This window comes from Xyrauchen texanus, chromosome 39, assembly GCF_025860055.1.
Source record: "Xyrauchen texanus isolate HMW12.3.18 chromosome 39, RBS_HiC_50CHRs, whole genome shotgun sequence".
NCBI classification, from domain to species: domain Eukaryota; kingdom Metazoa; phylum Chordata; class Actinopteri; order Cypriniformes; family Catostomidae; genus Xyrauchen; species Xyrauchen texanus.
This window is the reverse complement of record NC_068314.1, coordinates 24,689,397-24,708,864: the sequence shown is the minus strand read 5'-3', so window position 1 is coordinate 24,708,864 and position 19,468 is coordinate 24,689,397. Positions and strand designations below refer to the sequence as shown.

Genomic DNA, 19,468 nt, shown 5'->3' with positions numbered 1-19,468 from the left:
GAATACTTATGTACATGTGATTTTTTTATTTTTTTATTTTTAATACATTTGCAAAGATTTCAAACAAACTTCTTTCACTTTGTCATTATGTGGTATTGTTTGTTGAATTTTGAGGAAAATAATGAATTTAATCCATTATGGAATAAGGCTGTAACATAACAAAATGTGGAAAAATTGAAGTGCTGTGAATACTTTCCGGATGCCATGTATTTCGTTACTCCCCAACCCTGCATATGGGTTTGCATAAACATGAGTGAGTAAATGATGACAGGATTTTCATTTTGGGGTCAACTATTCCTTTAAAGTTCAATGGTATCCCTTTAATATGTCATTGCTCTCCAGTTTAAAGTTGGCAAAATGCAAAAAAGATTAACATGAAGTCCTGAAAGAGGGCACCTTGCTGTTAAATGAGTTATGAATGTATATTGTACGCATAAAAAAAAAAAAAAAAAAAATGCTTTTTCAATTAGTCAAAAATTCCAGAAGGAACCCGTGGCAACTTAGGTGGCATACAAATTGACATAAAATGTAAATAGATCCTGTTGAACAATCAACAAAGGTCCACACAAACTGAAAAGCTTTGCATAAGAGGACATATAAATAATAGAAAACCCTTAATATGACAGGACAATCAGAAATGTTTATCACAGACATGGGTGCATTTGATTGTTATTGTGTTTTGAATGTATTCAAAGAATAATTTCAGATGAAAAATGATGTGGGAGATCACAGTCTGTATGCATTCACTATAACACCTCCATGAAGTTGGCACCCCATTTAATTAAATAATCTATTCGATTAGTTTGTGCTATATTTGTGCTGATTTGTGCCTCAAAAATTTACGTTTGTGCTGGTTTTGTGTTTGAGCCCTTTTTTGGGCTGTGTGACGTCACTCTCCACCCCATCTCGCTAAAATCCAAACCGGTGCTGGCCGTTTGTGCTCAGTTTGTGCCGTTGAAACAAACATTGTAACTATTTCCCTTCCTTAGATATAGCAAAAATGTTTTTGGGAGTGGTGACGTCATTCTCCACCCCATGCAGAGCCGGCCCAAGGCATAAGCGAACTAAGTGGCTGCTTAGGGCCCCTGTGGCCACCAGAGGGCCCCCAAGAGCACATGAAATGACAGCTTGATTTTGTTTTTGTTTTTGTGATATACTGTCAATGGACAATGGTAACTATACAAAAACGCAATATTAAGTTAACGGGAGCACCTTCAGACAGCAAAACAGCAATGTCATAAAAAAGGACATATCCTCCAGTGCAGAGAAAAGGAAAAAGAAGAAAACAGAGGAAGAGAAAAACAGCAAGATAAAGGTATGTTAAGTAGCTAGGCCATGTTACGAGCTAACATTAGCTGGCTAGTTAGTTAATATAGCCTATGTAGCATATCTTCTTTTTTAGGAAAGTTTGATTAAACATCCGTAAATAGCCTTGACATCTTAATATATTATAGTACAACATATTACTTAACTAGTTTTAGATTAAAGTTTTTGTCTTCTGTGTAAAAATAACATTCCTGGGTATATATTTTTGTAATAAAAATAAGCTTCTGTTCCATAAACTTGGTACTGATAACAACTTAACATTATTTATATTAGTCTACCATTTTGGGGTCTTTGCTATTATATTCCAATATCATTATGCCTCAGTTAGCTAGTTATAGATTAAGAGTTGTTGTTTTAGGTGTACAGATGACTTGCTGCTGTGTATAATAATTTGTGTTGAGAAAATAACATTCTGTTCTGTCAAATATGTACTCTTATGAAACTTCCCTAGGAGCACTGTTGAAATATTTTGGAGGTGGGGCACAACCATCACCACCTGCCCCAAGTGCTAGTGCTACAGCTGATGATGATTTTTCAACAATCCCAGATCATTATATTTATATGGATAAACCATGCCTTTTTTTTTTGTTTTTGACAGTTGTAACCTTCTAATATGATATCTAGCTTTTATTATTATTATTTTCATCTTTCATCAGGTCCATCCTCTGCAGACGAGGAGCACTTCCCAGCACGTGCATCCACTGATCCTGCTGTTCCTTCCATGTCTGTTTCAACCTCAGCGGATGTGGCAAGTTAATAGCACAGCAGCATTTGTATTCACTCAGTTTACTGTAGAATATCCTGAGATAAATATTTCTAATTATAATTATTAATGTAATATCCCTATAGGTCCTTCTACTTCTATGGTCATTGGGATCGATGTCACATCTAACCCCTTAGCAACTTCAAGCCTACACCATGGATCAGCAGCTCCTCCAGTTGACCCAGCTGAGTTGTCATCTATCCTGTCTGACTCAGAAAGGACTGATCTGTTAAGCAGAGGGCCACTGCCTATAAAGGAAAACTTCACATTCCCTGAAAAACCTGATGGCCGAAGCTTCCACTACCACTACACCTACAGAAAATTAATTAATGGGGAAATAATGTATGTGGAGCCGGCTCACTTATTCAAAAAGAAATGATGCAGTCTACAGCTTCTGCTGCTAATTGTTCTCTAGGAAGTCCACAAAACTGGTAACAGATGGATATCAAGATTGGGTAAATATAGGTGTGCTACTGTTACAATTAAAACCATAGAAGGGTAAAATCATGCCAGGCAGACATTGGTATGTTGTAAGCAACACAGCTACAACTAATAAAATTGATACGGGGTGTGTTAGATTTATAGTGTGTGAATAATCAAGCATTGACAATATTCAATTATATTGGCAGAACCACTTCTAGAACTAGACAGGATTTCATATGAAACTCAGCAGTAGGAGACACTGTATAGTAACTTAACCTTTGGTATATAAGAGATCCACAGGTGTTTGTCAAAAAGGCGTGAAAGACCACATTCACATAGTTGATGAAACTAGTGTGCGCAAACTACTTTAGTTCTGTCATTAGCCCACATTAGTAACAGCTGGTCAAGACACTTAGTAGTGATGTTTCTTGGAATGGAGTCACAGTGAACCAATGGTCCTCTAGTGTAATCAACACTCCACAACATGACCAGATATTTTGACCCTTGAATTTCAGGGGATTGGACTTTAGCCAGTCTCATGTTAGGAAAATCCAACTGTGACCACTGGGACTGTGGAGCCTGACTTCAGTGGGGGCTGAGTATTACAGGAAGTTCTCATTTACGACATTACTACAGCCTTGCCAACACAACCTTGACAGATTAACAGTGCTGATGGGGACTCGGAAGAAGACCACATGAGTTTTATCACACTTTGAGTCTTATGTGTTTATGCTGTGAAAAGGTAGAAATCAAGTTTGCTGACGGATCTGCATGTTGTTGTCACAATCAAACCCCATCCTGGATACCACCATTATACTTCTGAGTGCAGACCCTGGCGTGCGAGGCTCCCGTTAGTGGGTACAACCCCATCCTGCAAGGAACACATTGATTAGAGATCTCTCTCTCTCTCGTTCTCTCCAGTGCATCTGAGCTAAGAGCTAATCTTGGTTATCCATTGGCACACCATCAGTCTCACCTTTTGATGCGGCTGATCCGCTCACACAGGAAGGACAGGTACTGAGTTAGTTTCACCATAGCGATGATAAGTGTACCCCCTACTAGCGTGCATGTGGGCCAGAGGAGGGAGTTGACGATGGCCCCACGGCCATAAAGACGTGTCAGGAGAACACTATCCTGCTGATCTGAGGGGTCGTAGTAACATGACACTTGCTGATGTGTCTTAAGTCTCTCTGAGATGTTCATCACAATGGTGTGCATCAATGTAGAATCCTTGCGACATTTTGGTATGTAAAAACACTGTAGGAAAAATAGAAGGAAATGCATTTACTAGAAAGTATTCAATTCATAAGATTAACCACCAATTGGTATATCAATAAGATATGTGATCAAATGGATACTTAAGTGAATTTTGTAATATTTGTGCAACTAGTGTCATTGAACAGAATTGCAAAACTTGTTCTCAAACCGGTAACCATAGTCCCACCCCAAACTCACGCCACTGGTTGAGCCAATGTTGCTATGGTGGGCTGGTCAGGATGTTCAAACAAACGGGTGTGTTTCCCAAAAGCATCATTAGCCAACTAAAGTGGTAAGTTCCATCTTTACCAAAACAGTTAAATGATTTGTCGTTTCCCGAAACTGGAGTTCCAACGAACATTGGTTGGTTGTGTGGTTGGAAATACAGCTCTCCACCTTTGGTTAGAAGTAAACTTCCTTGTTAGTTTGCTGTGTGAACATCATTTGACTTCGCTGTGGCTTATATTTCTTTTATTTCACATGTATCTTTCATTCTGACCACATTTTACATGCATTTCAGAAAACGGCTTATTCCGGGGTTTTGCAGAAAATGGCATTCTGAAACGTCATGTAAATGCGAAAGCAGCTGCTTAAGGGATTAAATCTGTTATGAGAAAGCGCTTTAAAACACAGTTTCTATCAGAGAATACAGCTTTTTATATGTTTATGTTAATGCATAAGAGGCGTTTATATATTTTTAAAGAATGCGCAAGTGCATAAGTACTCAAGTGTGTCGGGGGAACCCCAAAATCTTCTGTAAAGGAAAACCCATCTATTGCAGCATACAGTATGTAGGCTATCCATCGCCATCTTCAGCAGCTTTCTCGCATTAAACAGCTTTCTGGTGTATGTGTAAATTAGTGAAACAGTTGTGACTAGCTAGTTAGTTTCTCCAACGATGCATTGTACTATAGTGGTTAAGGAGTGAGTTACATTGTTGTATGGGAAACACACCCCTATCAATATTTTCCAAAACAGAGTAGAGCCAAAATGTTTACACCCATTTGGGGGAGTAAAGCTAAGGCTGGCTTACTTAATTATGCTGCATGCTGTATTGACCTTAGATCTTTTTCAGCAGGATCATGCATAGTGTAGTTCTTCACAAGAAACACCTTTTTGTTTATTTAAATGAAATTTAAATAACGCAGACTGATGGCTTCAACATAAGCATGCACTATTGATTAACAACCTCAGAGCTAGGTCTGTCTTTAAATGTTTATAAGTTATCTTTATAAAAAACTATTTGAGAGAAAAGGAGAAAATGAATGGGATTCTTGTTTCAGAAACCAGATGGTTAGTGCTCTATAGCACAAATAACATGAATCATGATTGCAAAAGCTTAGGTTTTTACTGCAACATTTTGGCTGAAGTGCTTTAATTTCTGTTTTCCATGTTTTATCTGTATTGGACTTTGCAAAATAAATGTGTGCATTCGTTTTTTTTTTTGTAACAAACAAACAAACAAACAAACAAACAAACAAACAAACAAACAAACAAACAAACAATCTAATTGCAGTACCATGCAGTCAAATAAAGTATTTTAGACTTAATAGTTAGTAATGTAAAAAAAAAGCTGTCCATGCATCACCATTGCCAAGTAATGTGATATAGCATAGGAAATGTGTAAGATCAGATGTACCTCAGGGTTGGCCTCATGGGCTTCCTCATTGTGGGAGAGCCGCAGAACTCTGCCAGAGGAGTTCAGGCTGACATACACTTGAAGACAGGGATACATGGAACTCTTCCTGCATTCTGACCCACAGCTATAGCTACAATTAATTTTAGCAACTATACTAGAATTCAGCACTGTGCAGTTAGACTCCTCTGTCCAAACACTATGACAAAAGAGATAACAGAAAAAAAGGTTCAGGAGAAATATTCTTTGGTTACCTAACATCAGACCACTTCCTCCCATTATAGTGGGAGGAAGTATTCACTTTTCATTGCAGTTTGTGGCCATGTTCAGGGTTAAAAGGCATGTCCTCCAGCAGTGATGCCCTTGGCTTCATTTTCCATCCTGCTTAAGGACATTTGTATGTTTGGAATGCAGTGACATCAAAGTCAGTTATGTGTGGAAATCCTACTTTGGCATTTACGTCATTATTGGCTTAGCCCTTTTCTGCCCCAAAGACTTATTTTCCCCTTGACTGCTAATAGATTATTTCATTTCTCAAACTTCTCAGGTGATTACTATCAAATAATATACAAATTCAACAACTAATTGAAGGCACTAGTAAAATAACTTTTAAGATTTTTAATTTTAAAACAATTTCCAAGCAATTTAAACTTTCAAAATAATGCTTTCATTATTTGGGTCTTCAGAATAATTTTTTATAAATAATGTATTTCTTTGTGCATACAGTTCTAAGTTTGGATTTGGTAAAACACGAAAAAAACAAGGAAGCAAGCAATCAAGCATACCAACAAACAAACAAACACGAAGGCCACTAAATTGGATACAGCTGTCAAATCATGTTTTGTCATAACAATAAAACAAATAAGATTATAAGTTGGCTATTGTACTTTATGCATTTACACATCTCATTTAAGTGATCACACTGTAAACCTTTCAGTAATAAAAGCTGCTTTTATTTTTAGCTCTAAACACAATATTTGTATATCACGGTCAGTGTCAAGGGATTGCATGTTAGTTGTTGTTGTTTTGTGCCAGGCTTCTTGTCTTTCACTCTATGAATAACAGTGCTTGTGCTCACCCATTATTCCAAAGGCTCAGCTGCCTCTTTATTTGACTTTGACTGCAGTGTATGCCAGCTCTTATCTGTGTACAATCTGCAGTGGGTCAGTGGCATTTGAAAGGGCCCTACAGGACCAGAATTCTAGCTCCTAGTAATTTTGGCCAATCTGTCTGTAATGGTCAATTAGGGATGAAATCGGTGAACATGCAGTACAATGTGGACAATATAATTACGCTGCCTGATCACTGATGATGGACATTTCATAACCAGGTGAAATGAAGGACATGTATTACACTAAAAAGATCAGTTCTCCATAACAGACACTATCTTAAAACACCTGTAATCACAAGATTTGAAGAATATAACACAATAAAATGGAACAGAATTGAAGACATTTTATGAAAAATCTGTGTGATGAGGAGGAGAGTGTGGTCGGGCCATGAGGATGCACACCGGCACTGAATTGTCCTAATCAGCCAGGAGGGGGGATAAAGACAAGCCGGGAGCACCAGTTAGAGAGAGAGAGAGACACGCTGAGATAGACACACTGTGTGTGTGTGTGTGTGTGTGTGTCTGTTGTTTATGTTTTCTAAGTTGATTTATGTCATTAAAGTTATGTTGACTGTTCTGCTGGCTCCCGCCTCCTCCCTGCCCCCATCATGAACCCTGTTACATTGGTGCTGAAACACGGGAAGGAGGAGGGAGTCCTCTATGTTGCCATCTGCTGGGAAGCGGAGAAGCCGTGGCCGTCCACCAGGGGACAGAGGAGTCGCTGCCAGCCGTTGGGAGTCCACTCCTCTGCTGGTGGGTGGCAGCAAGTCCTCCAACCCCTGGTGAATGATAATAGCTCCTCTGCTTCCTGGGGGATGGCAGCCGTTGGGAGTCGGAGGAACAGCTGCCATCCCCCAGGAAGCAGAGGAGCTATTATCATTCACCAGGGGTTGGAGGACTTGCTGCCACCCACCAGCAGAGGAGTGGTTGAGGACCAGGCAATGGCGTGTCCGGGGACCAGCGAGCAAGCTTTTCTCTCTCTCCTCTCTCTCTCCTCTCTCTTTCTTTCTCTCTCTGTCTCTTCTCCTCGCTCTTTCCTTCTTCCCTCTCCCTCGTCTCTACCAGCGCTCCAGAGAGTCGGGGAAGACCTGCCGGCAGAAGGATGGCCAGAAGGGCAACACCTCCCCTCCAGGAAGGGTGGGGAAGATATTACATCATGCCGGAGGTTTCCACGGCCTGAAATGGGTGGTGGAGGTGTGTGACGAGGAGGGCGTGGCCGGGCATTGAGGATGCACGCCCTACGCTGAACTGTCCAAATCAGCCAGGAGGGAGATAAAGACGAGCCAGGGCGCCAGTTCGAGAGAGAGACACGCTGCCACCATGTGTGTGTGTCTGTGTGTTTATGTTTGTTTTAGTTGAAACAGTCATTTTAACTTACTTAAATGACTGGTGTCCTGTTGCTCTGACCCCCATCAACAGCAAATGCTTTGAGAGGCTAATCAGAGATTACATCTGCTCAGTGCTGCCTGCCTCACTGGACTCACTGCAGTTTGCTTACTGCAACAACTGCTCCACTGATTATGCCTTTGCATGATGTGAAACTCCAGGCTTAACTTTGGGCTTAAACAGCTCGCTGTGCAGCTGGATCCTGGACTTCCATGTCAAGCAGATGTCAGGTGATTAGAATGGGCAGCAACATCTCATCACTGACCCTCAACACCGGAGCCTCGCAGGGCTGTTCTCAGCCCACTCCTCTATTCCCTGTACACATATGACTGTGTGGCAACACACAGCTCCAATGCCATCAATAAGTTTGCTGATGATATGACGGTATTAGGTCTGATCACTGACAATGATGAAACAACCTCTCCATCAATGTCAGTAATTAATAAATTAATAATAAATTGATCAATTGTCACACATTATACATACATTTCTGCATATACATGGTGAAACTATTTCTTTTTCACATATCCCAGCTAAGCTGGGGTCAGAGTGCAGGGTCGGCCATGATACAGCGCCCCTGGAGCAGATAGGTTCAAGGGCCTTGCTCAAGGGCCCAACAGTGGTGTCATGGTGGTGTTGGGTCTTGAACCCCTGACCTTCTGGTCAGTAACCCAGAGCCTTAACCGCTGAGCCACCACTGCCCTGGTATAAATGTAAGACCAAGGAGCTTGTGGTGGACTTCAGTAGAACACACAGAGAACACAGCCCCATCACAATCAATGGAGCACTGATGGAGAGAGTCAGCAGCCTCAAGTTCCTTGGTGTCCACATCACTGAGGAACTTGCATGGTCCGTCCACACTGAGGCCATTGTGAAGAAGGCTCACCAGTGCCTCTTCTTCCTGAGACAGCTAAGGAAGTTTGGAATGAACCATCACATCCTCACACGGTTCTACACCAGCACTGTAGAGAGCATCCTGACTGGCTGCATCATGGCCTGGTATGGCAACAGCACCACCCTCAACTGCAAAGTGTGGTGTGAACTGCCAGACACATCATCAGAGGTGAGCTTCCCTCCCTCCAGGACATTTATACCAGGCAGTGTGTGAAAAAAGCTTGGAGGATCAACAGAGACTCCAGTCACCCGAGCCATGGGCTGCTCTCACTGCTACCATCAGGCAGGTGGTATCGCAGCATCAGAACCCACACCAGCTGACATCATGACAGCTTCTTCCCCCAAGCAATCAGACTCTTGATCGCTCACGATACATTTATCATACCCATATTTTATACTTCACTTAATAACACACTGGCAACTGACTATCAACTGACAGCTGAATGTCAACACCACACTTCATATTTATTTCCACTGATTACATGGGGTTGGGTACAGTGTAATATTATTGTATACAGTCTTCTTATTTTGTGTATACTTTATATTGTATATTATTAGGTGTATATTGTATGTTGTGTTGTGTAACAATATGTGTAAACTGTGTAATGTGTAAATCATATTTTTTTTATTGTAATGTTGCTTGGAACCGTAACAAGACCTTCACCCTCTGTTCCATTTGTGTATATGGTTGAGTGATAATAAAGGGATTTGATTTGAAGTTGATTTATGTCATTAAAGTTATGTTGACTTTTCTACCGGTTTCCGCCTCCTCCTTGCCTCCCATCACGAACCCCGTTACAATCTATATCTAAAAGCTTTCAAGAATAGTTTAGAATAGAATAGAAGACATCTTAAGAAAAAGCTGTTTTCAAAATGTTTCAAAAATAGAGTACAATATGGGAAACTTTTGTATTGGAACAGTTTGAAAAATATAATGGAGTATAACAGAACAGAATATGATTATATAAAGCTTTCAAAAATAGAATAGAATCTGATAAACACCTATAATCTAAAGCTTTCATGAATAGAATATGATACAATGGACAGAATAGAATGCAATGCAATGCAATGCAATGCAATAGAATAGAATAGAGTGGAATAAAAAATATATTATTGATGTAAATAATCAATTTTGGCAAGTGACCATGGTATATGTGGGATAATCCATGGCTAGGTGTACGATAAATGATTTTAAATGCACTTTGTGGATTTGGGTGGTTCACGTTGGGTGGTTCTTTGCCTCCATGTCGTACATTTAAAATTGTTAATAACTGGTGGCTATAGGCGGCACTTAAGCACAGCAACATAATATACACAACACATTACAGTTTAAATCGTCTTGCATTTAATAGGTCGAGCAAAACAAGCTGAATTCCATTATATTAGCTATGCTGATGAAAGTGGTAAGGAAATGTTTTCACTCTGCTTGCTCTGCAATGTTATGTTGCTATGGAGACAAACAGTAGATTAATACTAAATGGTGATTAAAGCTGACCGGAACTACCTGTACATTCAACGGTTTGAACTGCACACCTTCCAGCCAAGCAGAATCGAGTATTAGAACAGACCAAGAATAGAACGTGCGAAACACCTACTGTATAATCTAAAACTTTCAAGAATAGAATAAGATACAATGGATATAAAATAATAGAATAGAATAGAATGTGAGAAACACCTACTGTATAATCTAATGCTTTCAAAAATAGAATAGAATGTGAGAAACATCTGTAATCTAAAGCTTTCAAAGAATAGAACAGGATTGAACAGAATAGAATATAAATGTGCATAATATAATAGAACAGAACAGAAAAGAAAACATTAAATTAAACATTAATAACCACATCTTTTCAATAACAGAATAGAATAGCACAGAACCAACTGAAATACAATAGAATAGAATGGAATAGAAGGCAGTATGAGTAACACCTGAAATTTAAGGTTTTCAATAATATGTTAGCAACTGTATTTGCTCTGATATTCTTTAATCTAGGGATGTATAAGTTTGTGATTTTAATATATTTTTGTGCATTGCTGTTTCGAAAAAAAGGGTAACTGAGCAACTTTACCTGTCTGAGTAAGAGCGCACCATTGTGATTCCTAACACAAAGTACATCATGGCAGAGCAAAGGATCATACTGAGACCTAAAAGAATAGCTCTGTCTTCTCCAGCCTTCAGAGCTGTCACTGTCCTTCTCTTCTCCAAAATATCATACTCACGAATCTTCTGATAAATGGTCCTGGAATGTAACAAGACACACAATGAGATCAGCATGGATTAAATAAGGCAAGGTTTGTATATTAAAAATAAACAAATATGACCCCAACAAATCACATTTCCACGATTGAATGTATTATTCCATTTTGAATCAAGAAAATTCACACATTGAATTACAAAGTTTGAGGCCCAGGAAGAATTAGCTTCTAACACTATTAGCCCATTGTACAAAAGACACCCAGACATGGGCAGGGTTGGGAGGGTTACTTTTGAAATGTATTCCACTAAAGACTACAGAATACATGCTGGTGCTTGTTAACATGTGCATATAAAATGGCTAGAAATAGCATTTTAGATTAGCATAAAGTTGACAATTTACACAAGGTTTATTTCTATTACTACTGCTCCGAACTTACTTCAAACTTACTTCTCTGTCTGCTCTGAATGTAACACATCATAAGAAAGTGTTTCACTGCTGTTCAAACGCTCATTGGATCACATCATTTATATGTATAAATGTTTTCCATCTGAAAGGACTAAATATTAAATGAAACAAATGACAATAAAATGCAAAGAAATCTCTTTGGTAATCAAAATACTTTTTGAATGTAACTGTATTCTTATTACTAATTATTTAAATTATAACTGTAGAGGAATACAGTTACTAATATTTTGTATTTTAAATACGTAATCCAGTTACATGTATTTCGTCACTTGACATGGGCTACTGTCCTAGTACATATGCATATTCAGTTCCCCTCCAAATATTTAACTCATGATTATTTAATAATGTTTTCACCGCAGGTCATATTGCTTTTGAAGATTATGCATGGGGGAGATAGCAAGCTGTCTAACCTGTCTATCTTTATCAATGACCTTTACATAATTACTTTGAGTAAAGTGGTCAAAAACTCACATAACATTCTGTGTTTACATCGGAAGTCACGATTCAATTGCTCATTAAAATACACATTCTCTGAGAGTGAATGAAAATGAAAAATGTTATTTAAGTGAACAGTTATACTTAACAAATACTGACAGAACTGCAAATAGTAGTGAGTGAATTTCCCTGCAAATCTGAACTATGATATAACAATAATAGTTGTGTTAAATGAACTACAATGTACCAATGTAGTTCCCTCCATTAAAATAAACTATGATGGGAACAATGATAGTGAGTGGAATTCCTTGCATAAATTATAACTATTTAATCACAATAATTGTGAGTAAATTTCTTTCTTATGTGAGCGGTCATGATTTTATACATGTTTCAAAACTACAATTAATTTATTTAGGAGTAAAGCATTTTTAATGGGGAAAGAATTACTGAGTGCACCTTTAAATTAACTATGATGAAATAATAATAGTGACTGAATCCCCTTGCATTAAATAAACTATGATGTAACAATAATAGTGAGTTGATTTCCCTGCATTACTGTAAATTAATTATAATGTAACTATAATAGTGAGTGAAATTTCTTGCATTAAATGAACTAGATTTAACAATAATAGTGAGTGAATTTCCCTGCATTATAGGAAATTAACTAGATGAAACAATACCCAAAATTAACTATAAAAGTTACAATAATAGTGAATGAATTTTCTTGTAATATTGAACTACAATGTAACAATAACTAATAGTGAGAGAATGCATTACAGGAAATTAACTATATGTAACAATAATCATAAGTGATTTTCCCGGCATTACTGTAAATTAACTATAATGAACCATAATAGTGTGAATTTTCTTGCATTAAATAAACTATGATTGAACAAAAATAGTGAGTGAACTACCCAGAATAACTTTAAATGAACTATAATGTTTCAATAATAGTGATTTTTTTCTTTATATGAAATACGATATAACAATAACAGTGAATTTCCCTGCTATAAATATAAATTAAACCATTCTAGAACTTTGGGAATACATATTTCTCAGATGTTTATTTTATAGTTGTAACTAGAACAGTTATTCCGTTATGCCCTATTATGTCACTCTGCACTTGTAATCAATATTAAATCAAACAATCATCATACCGAGATAGTAATAAGTTAACATGATGCTGTCAGGTGGTTTAGTTATATTTTGTCGAGTCAATGTACTTTACCTTCTCTCACTTCCTGGTCTTTGAGCTTTGCTTCCAGCCCACAGAAACATTCTCCCTGTTAATCCACTGTGTGCAGCTGTCTCTGAAGCACTCGCAAAAGACTGCTGGGAAAACCTGACAGAAAAAAACACTCGTAATCAACCATATGCTTCCCTCCACACCAGTTTGCCTGAACACTGTCCCCAATATCAATAGATAAATGTGTCTTTTTTTTATAACACACAAAACTATCAGTCTTTAGGTCTTCAAGAACATTCTAGGTTCTCCACAGAGTTTTAGCCCTTCACAGGTCCATTGTTACAAATGCCTCCATCACTGTTGGCAAACATGACAAATCCAAATAGAGAGTCCATTGGTCCTCAAATAGAGAAAAAAGAAGTAAAAAAGTCAAATTAGAATCCTTGACAGAAGCTCTGTCCCACATGGTTGGTGACAGCTCTCCATAAATACAAGCGTTGTACTAAGCATCTGGTCCCTCATTCCCTGTCTGCTGGTTTCTTATTGACTATTCATGGGCTGACAGAATGGAAAATAATAATGAGAGTAGTGAGTAGGGAGAGGAAGACCATTTACAGCATTGATCTTTTCCTCCAGTCCTGAGAGAGTGAGAGAGGAAAGGGAGAGAGAGCGGGAGCGCTTTTCAAAGTCACCTCCTCCACAGTACCCTGTTGCTGACTGGTGTTGATGGAGAGCCCTGTTGCATCGAGGTGACACAGGTGTTTTGGGCCACTTGCATCTGAATGATTGCACACTTCTGCTATCCAATCTTGGCTCATGTGTATTGGAGTGTCTGAGAACGGGGCGAGATCACACAACCCAGTTCTTTTCATATAGTCTGCCAAACGTTAAAGTGGAAATGTATTTGTGACTTGGAGAAATTAGTCTTTTGAGAAGTTTATGCTATTGTTCGCCGTTGGATTTCGTGATATTGTGCTGGTCATATTGTGCTGGATATTTCCAGCACAATATGTTTGATGAATCTTCACACAGCTCGTTTCCATACAATGAAAGTTAATAGAGGTCACAGCTATCAAGCTCAAAAAAGGGCCAAAAACACCATAAAGAACAATGATAGGAGTTTATATGACCCATGAGCTATTTTCAAAGTCTTCTAAAGCCGTACAATAGCATTGCGTGAGGTACAGACAGAAATGTAGGTAGTTATTCACAGAAAATCTTCCCCTCCACTGTAGTTCTCAAATCTCATTCAAATTCCCACATATTCAAAATGAATCGTCAAATAAAAACACTCGTGAGAATGAATGCCGTTTTAGTATTAGTGATGTCAAACCTGGGACGATGCAGCTGTGCAAAATTTTTTATGTAATTTTTTCTTTTCTTCTTCTATCAAACAGTTTTAAAAAGTGCTATATAGATGAAGCTTTGCTTACTTACAATGTAAAAAAATGTGTGAGGCAATCTAAAGATTTTGCTTCATGTGGTAACATCAAAATTAACTGGTTTTACTCAAGTAAAAATATTGTTCAATCTCTAAATTTACTTTACAAATTAAGTTACACCAAAAAAAAAAAGTAATTGAAATGGGTTAAATCAAGTATAACTAAATCGTGTAACCATTGCAGGCTACCACTTTTTTCAGTGCAACCTATAAAATTTGCTTTGTGCGTAACATCTAAATTTACTGGTTTTAGTCAAGTCTAAAAATATTATTCTTTATTAATATTACTGAATCAACCAGAATGCATTAGGGTGCACGTATAAAGCTCAGAGGTTGGGAACTCGATTTACATGACTTGACTCAAGTCTGACTCGAGTCGCAAATTTAAGGACTTGTGACTTGCTTAAGGACATGTGACTTACTAAATGAAGAAAATGACTTGACTTGAACGACTCGACAATGACTTGAATGTTTTTTATTATTTTTATTATAATAAACTATTATAAACTAATAAAATGCGTTTAAAAAAATATTGCGACATCAATTAATTAATATGCAAAAACGTAAGTCCGCCAGCACCACTTATTTGCATCTGTGAAGTTAATGCTGCACTCACAACACGCCAAAATGACAGATGATTTTCGAGTTCCCAAAATAATCTCCTTTGGATATAAAGATTTCGAATTGGACCATGTGAATAAAAAAAGATTTACCAGATGCACAATATGCAACACAAATATACCCAATACAACCACCACAACCACGAATTTCATCAGACATTTCAAAAACCACAAGGAAAGTAAATCATTTAGTTATCATTTCATTATCCAGAAAGATTAATATGTAAAATTACTGTTCAAATATTTGAGGGTTGTCAGTAAATTAAAATGATTCACGATTAATCTCATGTTTTGTAGTGCGACAAGATTGAAATTACCCAACATTGCCACTAAATGTGTGTGTGCCTTTTCTAAACCTTCTCAACAGTCAACAATATACCATAACCATTTGTTGCCAATATAAAAACACTACAGGCAGATTTGTAGTCACAACACTATTTAAGTATTATAAAATATACAGAATGACTCATGACGAAATCCAAGTGCCTTCATAGTGATTATGACTTTTGAAAACTTTAACTAAAGCCCTTGAATGCAATACTTTTATGACAATTTTATATAAATGTATCTCTGAAGGGAACTGACTGTCTTCAGAAAAGTTTAGATGGCATTTTCTTTTCATCTTACCTCCATATAATGTCTAATAAAGTATTATTTATAAGCGCAGGGCTGCTTTGTGTACAGGCGTTACCAGGGTAACAGCAATATTTCTGCTGCATAAGTGCCACCTACAGTCAGAGAGCGAATTTGCATTTTCATTCAGCCCGTCTGACATTTTTGATAGATCAATGAGAAAATCTGACAGCATTTTTACACAGCATACATGCAGTGTTACACATTTTAACAAGTTAATTCTAAAAATCAGAACAATTCGGATAATAAGGTATCTAGAAGTATTCACAGTATTTTTAAGAGCCCACGATAAAAATACTGTGCATGTTCATTAACACAATTTACTAATATATATATATATATATATATATATATATATATATATATACACATATAGCTCACAGGGAGATGTGAGTATCCACTGACCCAAGGAAACACACTGGCCCCATTTCACCAAATAAAATATCAGCTAAAAATTGGCAGTGTAACATAAAATGGCACCATAAGAAAGGTATACAGATTTTCTAATACACACACACACATATACTTATACATATATATATATATATATATATATATATATATATATATATATATATATATATATATATATATATACACTCACCTAAAGGATTATTAGGAACACCATACTAATACTGTGTTTGACCCCTTTAGCCTTCAGAACTGCATTAATTCTACGTGGCATTGATTCAACAAGGTGCTGAAAGCATTCTTTAGAAATGTTGGCCCATATTGATAGGATAGCATCTTGCAGTTGATGGAGATTTGTGGGATGCACATCCAGGGCATGAAGCTCCCGTTCCACCACATCCCAAAGATGCTCTATTGGGTTGAGATCTGGTGACTGTGGGGGCCATTTTAGTACAGTGAACTCATTGTCATGTTCAAGAAACCAATTTGAAATGATTCGAGCTTTGTGACATGGTGCATTATCCTGCTGGAAGTAGCCATCAGAGGATGGGTACATGGTGGCCATAAAGGGATGGACATGGTCAGAAACAATGCTCAGGTAGGCCGTGGCATTTAAACGATGCCCAATTGGCACTAAGGGGCCTAAAGTGTGCCAAGAAAACATCCCCCACACCATTACACCACCACCACCAGCCTGCACAGTGGTAACAAGGCATGATGGATCCATGTTCTCATTCTGTTTACGCCAAATTCTGACTCTGCCATCTGAATGCCTCAACAGAAATCGAGACTCATCAGACCAGGCAACATTTTTCCAGTCTTCAACTGTCCAATTTTGGTGAGCTCTTGCAAATTGTAGCCTCTTTTTCCTATTTGTAGTGGAGATGAGTGGTACCCGGTGGGGTCTTCTGCTGTTGTAGCCCATCCGCCTCAAGGTTGTGCGTGTTGTGGCTTCACAAATGCTTTGCTGCATACCTCGGTTGTAGCGAGTGGTTATTTCAGGCAAAGTTGCTCTTCTATCAGCTTGAATCAGTCGGCCCATTCTCCTCTGACCTCTAGCATCAACAAGGCATTTTCAGCCCACAGGACTGCCGCATACTGGATGTGTTTCCCTTTTCACACCATTCTTTGTAAACCCTAGAAATGGTTGTGCGTGAAAATCCCAGTAACTGAGCAGATTGTGAAATACTCAGACCGGCCCGTCTGGCACCAACAACCATGCCACGCTCAAAATTGCTTAAATCACCTTTCTTTCCCATTCTGACATTCAGTTTGGAGTTCAGGAGATTGTCTTGACCAGGACCACACCCCTAAATGCATTGAAGCAACTGCCATGTGATTGGTTGATTAGATAATTGCAATAATGAGAAATTGAACAGGTGTTCCTAATAATCCTTTAGGTGAGTGTATATATACACACAGTATATTAGCTTTAAGGCTATAAAATGGCTCTCAGGGAGGGGAAAGCCACTGTGTGCAAGCGGTATACCTGGCCAGCTTCCTGCATACTTAACTGTTCGTAACTGCTAACACACAGGAAGAAACTGGCTCAACCTGATGATTATAAAATCTTGCAAAGGTATTGGGTGTCACCCAGCCCGCTGCTCTAAAGAGGTCTTTTTGAGAGGCACCGTTCGCCAAGGCTCAGGAGGATGCCACACTCCTAGTGGAGTATGCTCGTACTCCCAGGGGGGAGGGCGCATCCTGGGCCTGGTATGCCAATGTGATTGCATCTATGATCCAATGGGCAATCCTCTGTTTGGAGACAGCCTTCCCCTTCCTCTGATATCCCCCAAAACAGACAAAGAGCTGTTCAGAGCATCTAAAGTTCTCTGTTCAGTCCAAGTAAACATGCATAGTACATACTGGACACAGCAACGACAAGGCTGGGTCTGACTCCTCCAGAGGTCCCTCTAGCCTGGCCATGGTCTCAGGATCACATGAGAGTATGCCGGACCAAACTCTAAGCATGTATCGCTGACAGAGAATGCCTGCAGGTCCCCAACCCTTTTGATGGAAGTGATTGCATTCAGGAGGGCCATCTTCAACGAGAGAGCCTTTAGCTCAACTGACTCAGGGGCTCAAACAGGGCTCTCTGTAGACCCAGCAGGACCACAAGAAAGATCCCACGAGGGAGCAAGGTGTGGCCTAGGAGGATTCAACCTCCTGGCACCTCTAAGGAACCTGATGATCAGGTCTTGCTTCCACCGCATCGTGGTGTGCCGCTATAGCAGCCACATACACCTTCAAGGTGGAGGGGACAGCCACCCCTCCAACCTCTCCTGCAGGTAGGAAAGCCTGCACACCTCTGGTGGTCTTCCCCTCAGGAAGTACACCAATTCGCGAACAGACACCACTTCAAGGCATACAGCTGCTCATGGAGGGAGCCCTGGCCTGAGTGATAGTGTCTACCACTATCAACTATTCTGCATCTCGTCCAGGGGGCCAGACATGGAGGTTCCAGAGGTCTGGGCGCAGGTGCCAAATCGTGCCCCATTCCTGAGAAAGGAGGTCCTTCCTTAAGGGAATTCACCAGGGAGAGGCTGTCATGAGGAGCGTGAGCTCCGAGGACCAAGTCTGGCTGAGCCAGTACAGCGCTACCAGAATGAACTGCTCTTCGTCCTCCCTGACCTTCCTCAAAGTCTGTGCAAGCAGGCTAACTGGGGGAAACAAATACTTGTGCAGACTCTGGGACCAGCTGTGTGCCAGCGCCTCTGTGCCAAATGGGGCCCTCGGCCAGGGAGTACCACAGCGGGCAATGGGAGGATATCCGGGAAGCAAGCAGGTCTAACTGTGCTTTGCCAAATTGACTCCAAATCAGCTGAACCACCTGAGGGTGGAGTCTCCACTCTCCCCTGAACGTCACTTGCCACAACAACGTATCCACTGCGCGGTTGAATTCACCCAGGATGTGACTGGCCTGCAACGACTTCAGTCGCTATTGACTCCAAAGGAGGTTATAACCGGTTAACAGCATTTTCAAGTTTTTCAAAAGTTTTCACTCCGGAACAATTGAAAATAACGTTTTTCCCGTTTTCGGTTGCATTTTGAAATTTGTTTTTGTTTGTTTTAGGTTTTCGTTTTCATTCCTTGAACCGTTTTTGTCCCTGCTGACAAATACCCCAAACCCCTTTGAAACCAGCGAACAGACCAGGCTGACCAGGCTGGGAGACCAGCTAAGACCCAGCTTAGACTGGTTTACCTGTCAGCAAGATAGTAGAGCAAAGCAACAAGACATACACATGTTGTGAAAGTCTTTTTGGAGATACCGGGGTAGGACACTTCT

At 39.3% G+C, this 19,468-nt stretch overlaps 1 protein-coding gene across 3 annotated transcripts in view; it reads right to left on the bottom strand.

Annotated features, from left to right (window-relative positions):
- LOC127632871 (calcium-activated potassium channel subunit beta-2-like) overlaps nucleotides 1–19,468 on the bottom strand; it is a 40,147-nt gene continuing 20,679 nt past the window's right edge. For 2 of the 3 annotated variants that reach the window (XM_052111687.1, XM_052111690.1), the window contains exons 2-6: nucleotides 13,120–13,233; nucleotides 10,863–11,033; nucleotides 5,409–5,604; nucleotides 3,489–3,769; nucleotides 1–3,383 (exon numbers count right to left, since the gene is read on the bottom strand). In XM_052111687.1, coding sequence (XP_051967647.1) covers nucleotides 3,299–3,383; nucleotides 3,489–3,769; nucleotides 5,409–5,604; nucleotides 10,863–11,033; nucleotides 13,120–13,233 — 847 coding nt within the window. In that variant the 3' untranslated portion in view covers nucleotides 1–3,298. Of the gene's footprint in view, nucleotides 3,384–3,484; nucleotides 3,770–5,408; nucleotides 5,605–10,862; nucleotides 11,034–13,119; nucleotides 13,234–19,468 lie in introns of those variants that run through there. The other variant, XM_052111688.1, reaches the window with a different exon arrangement.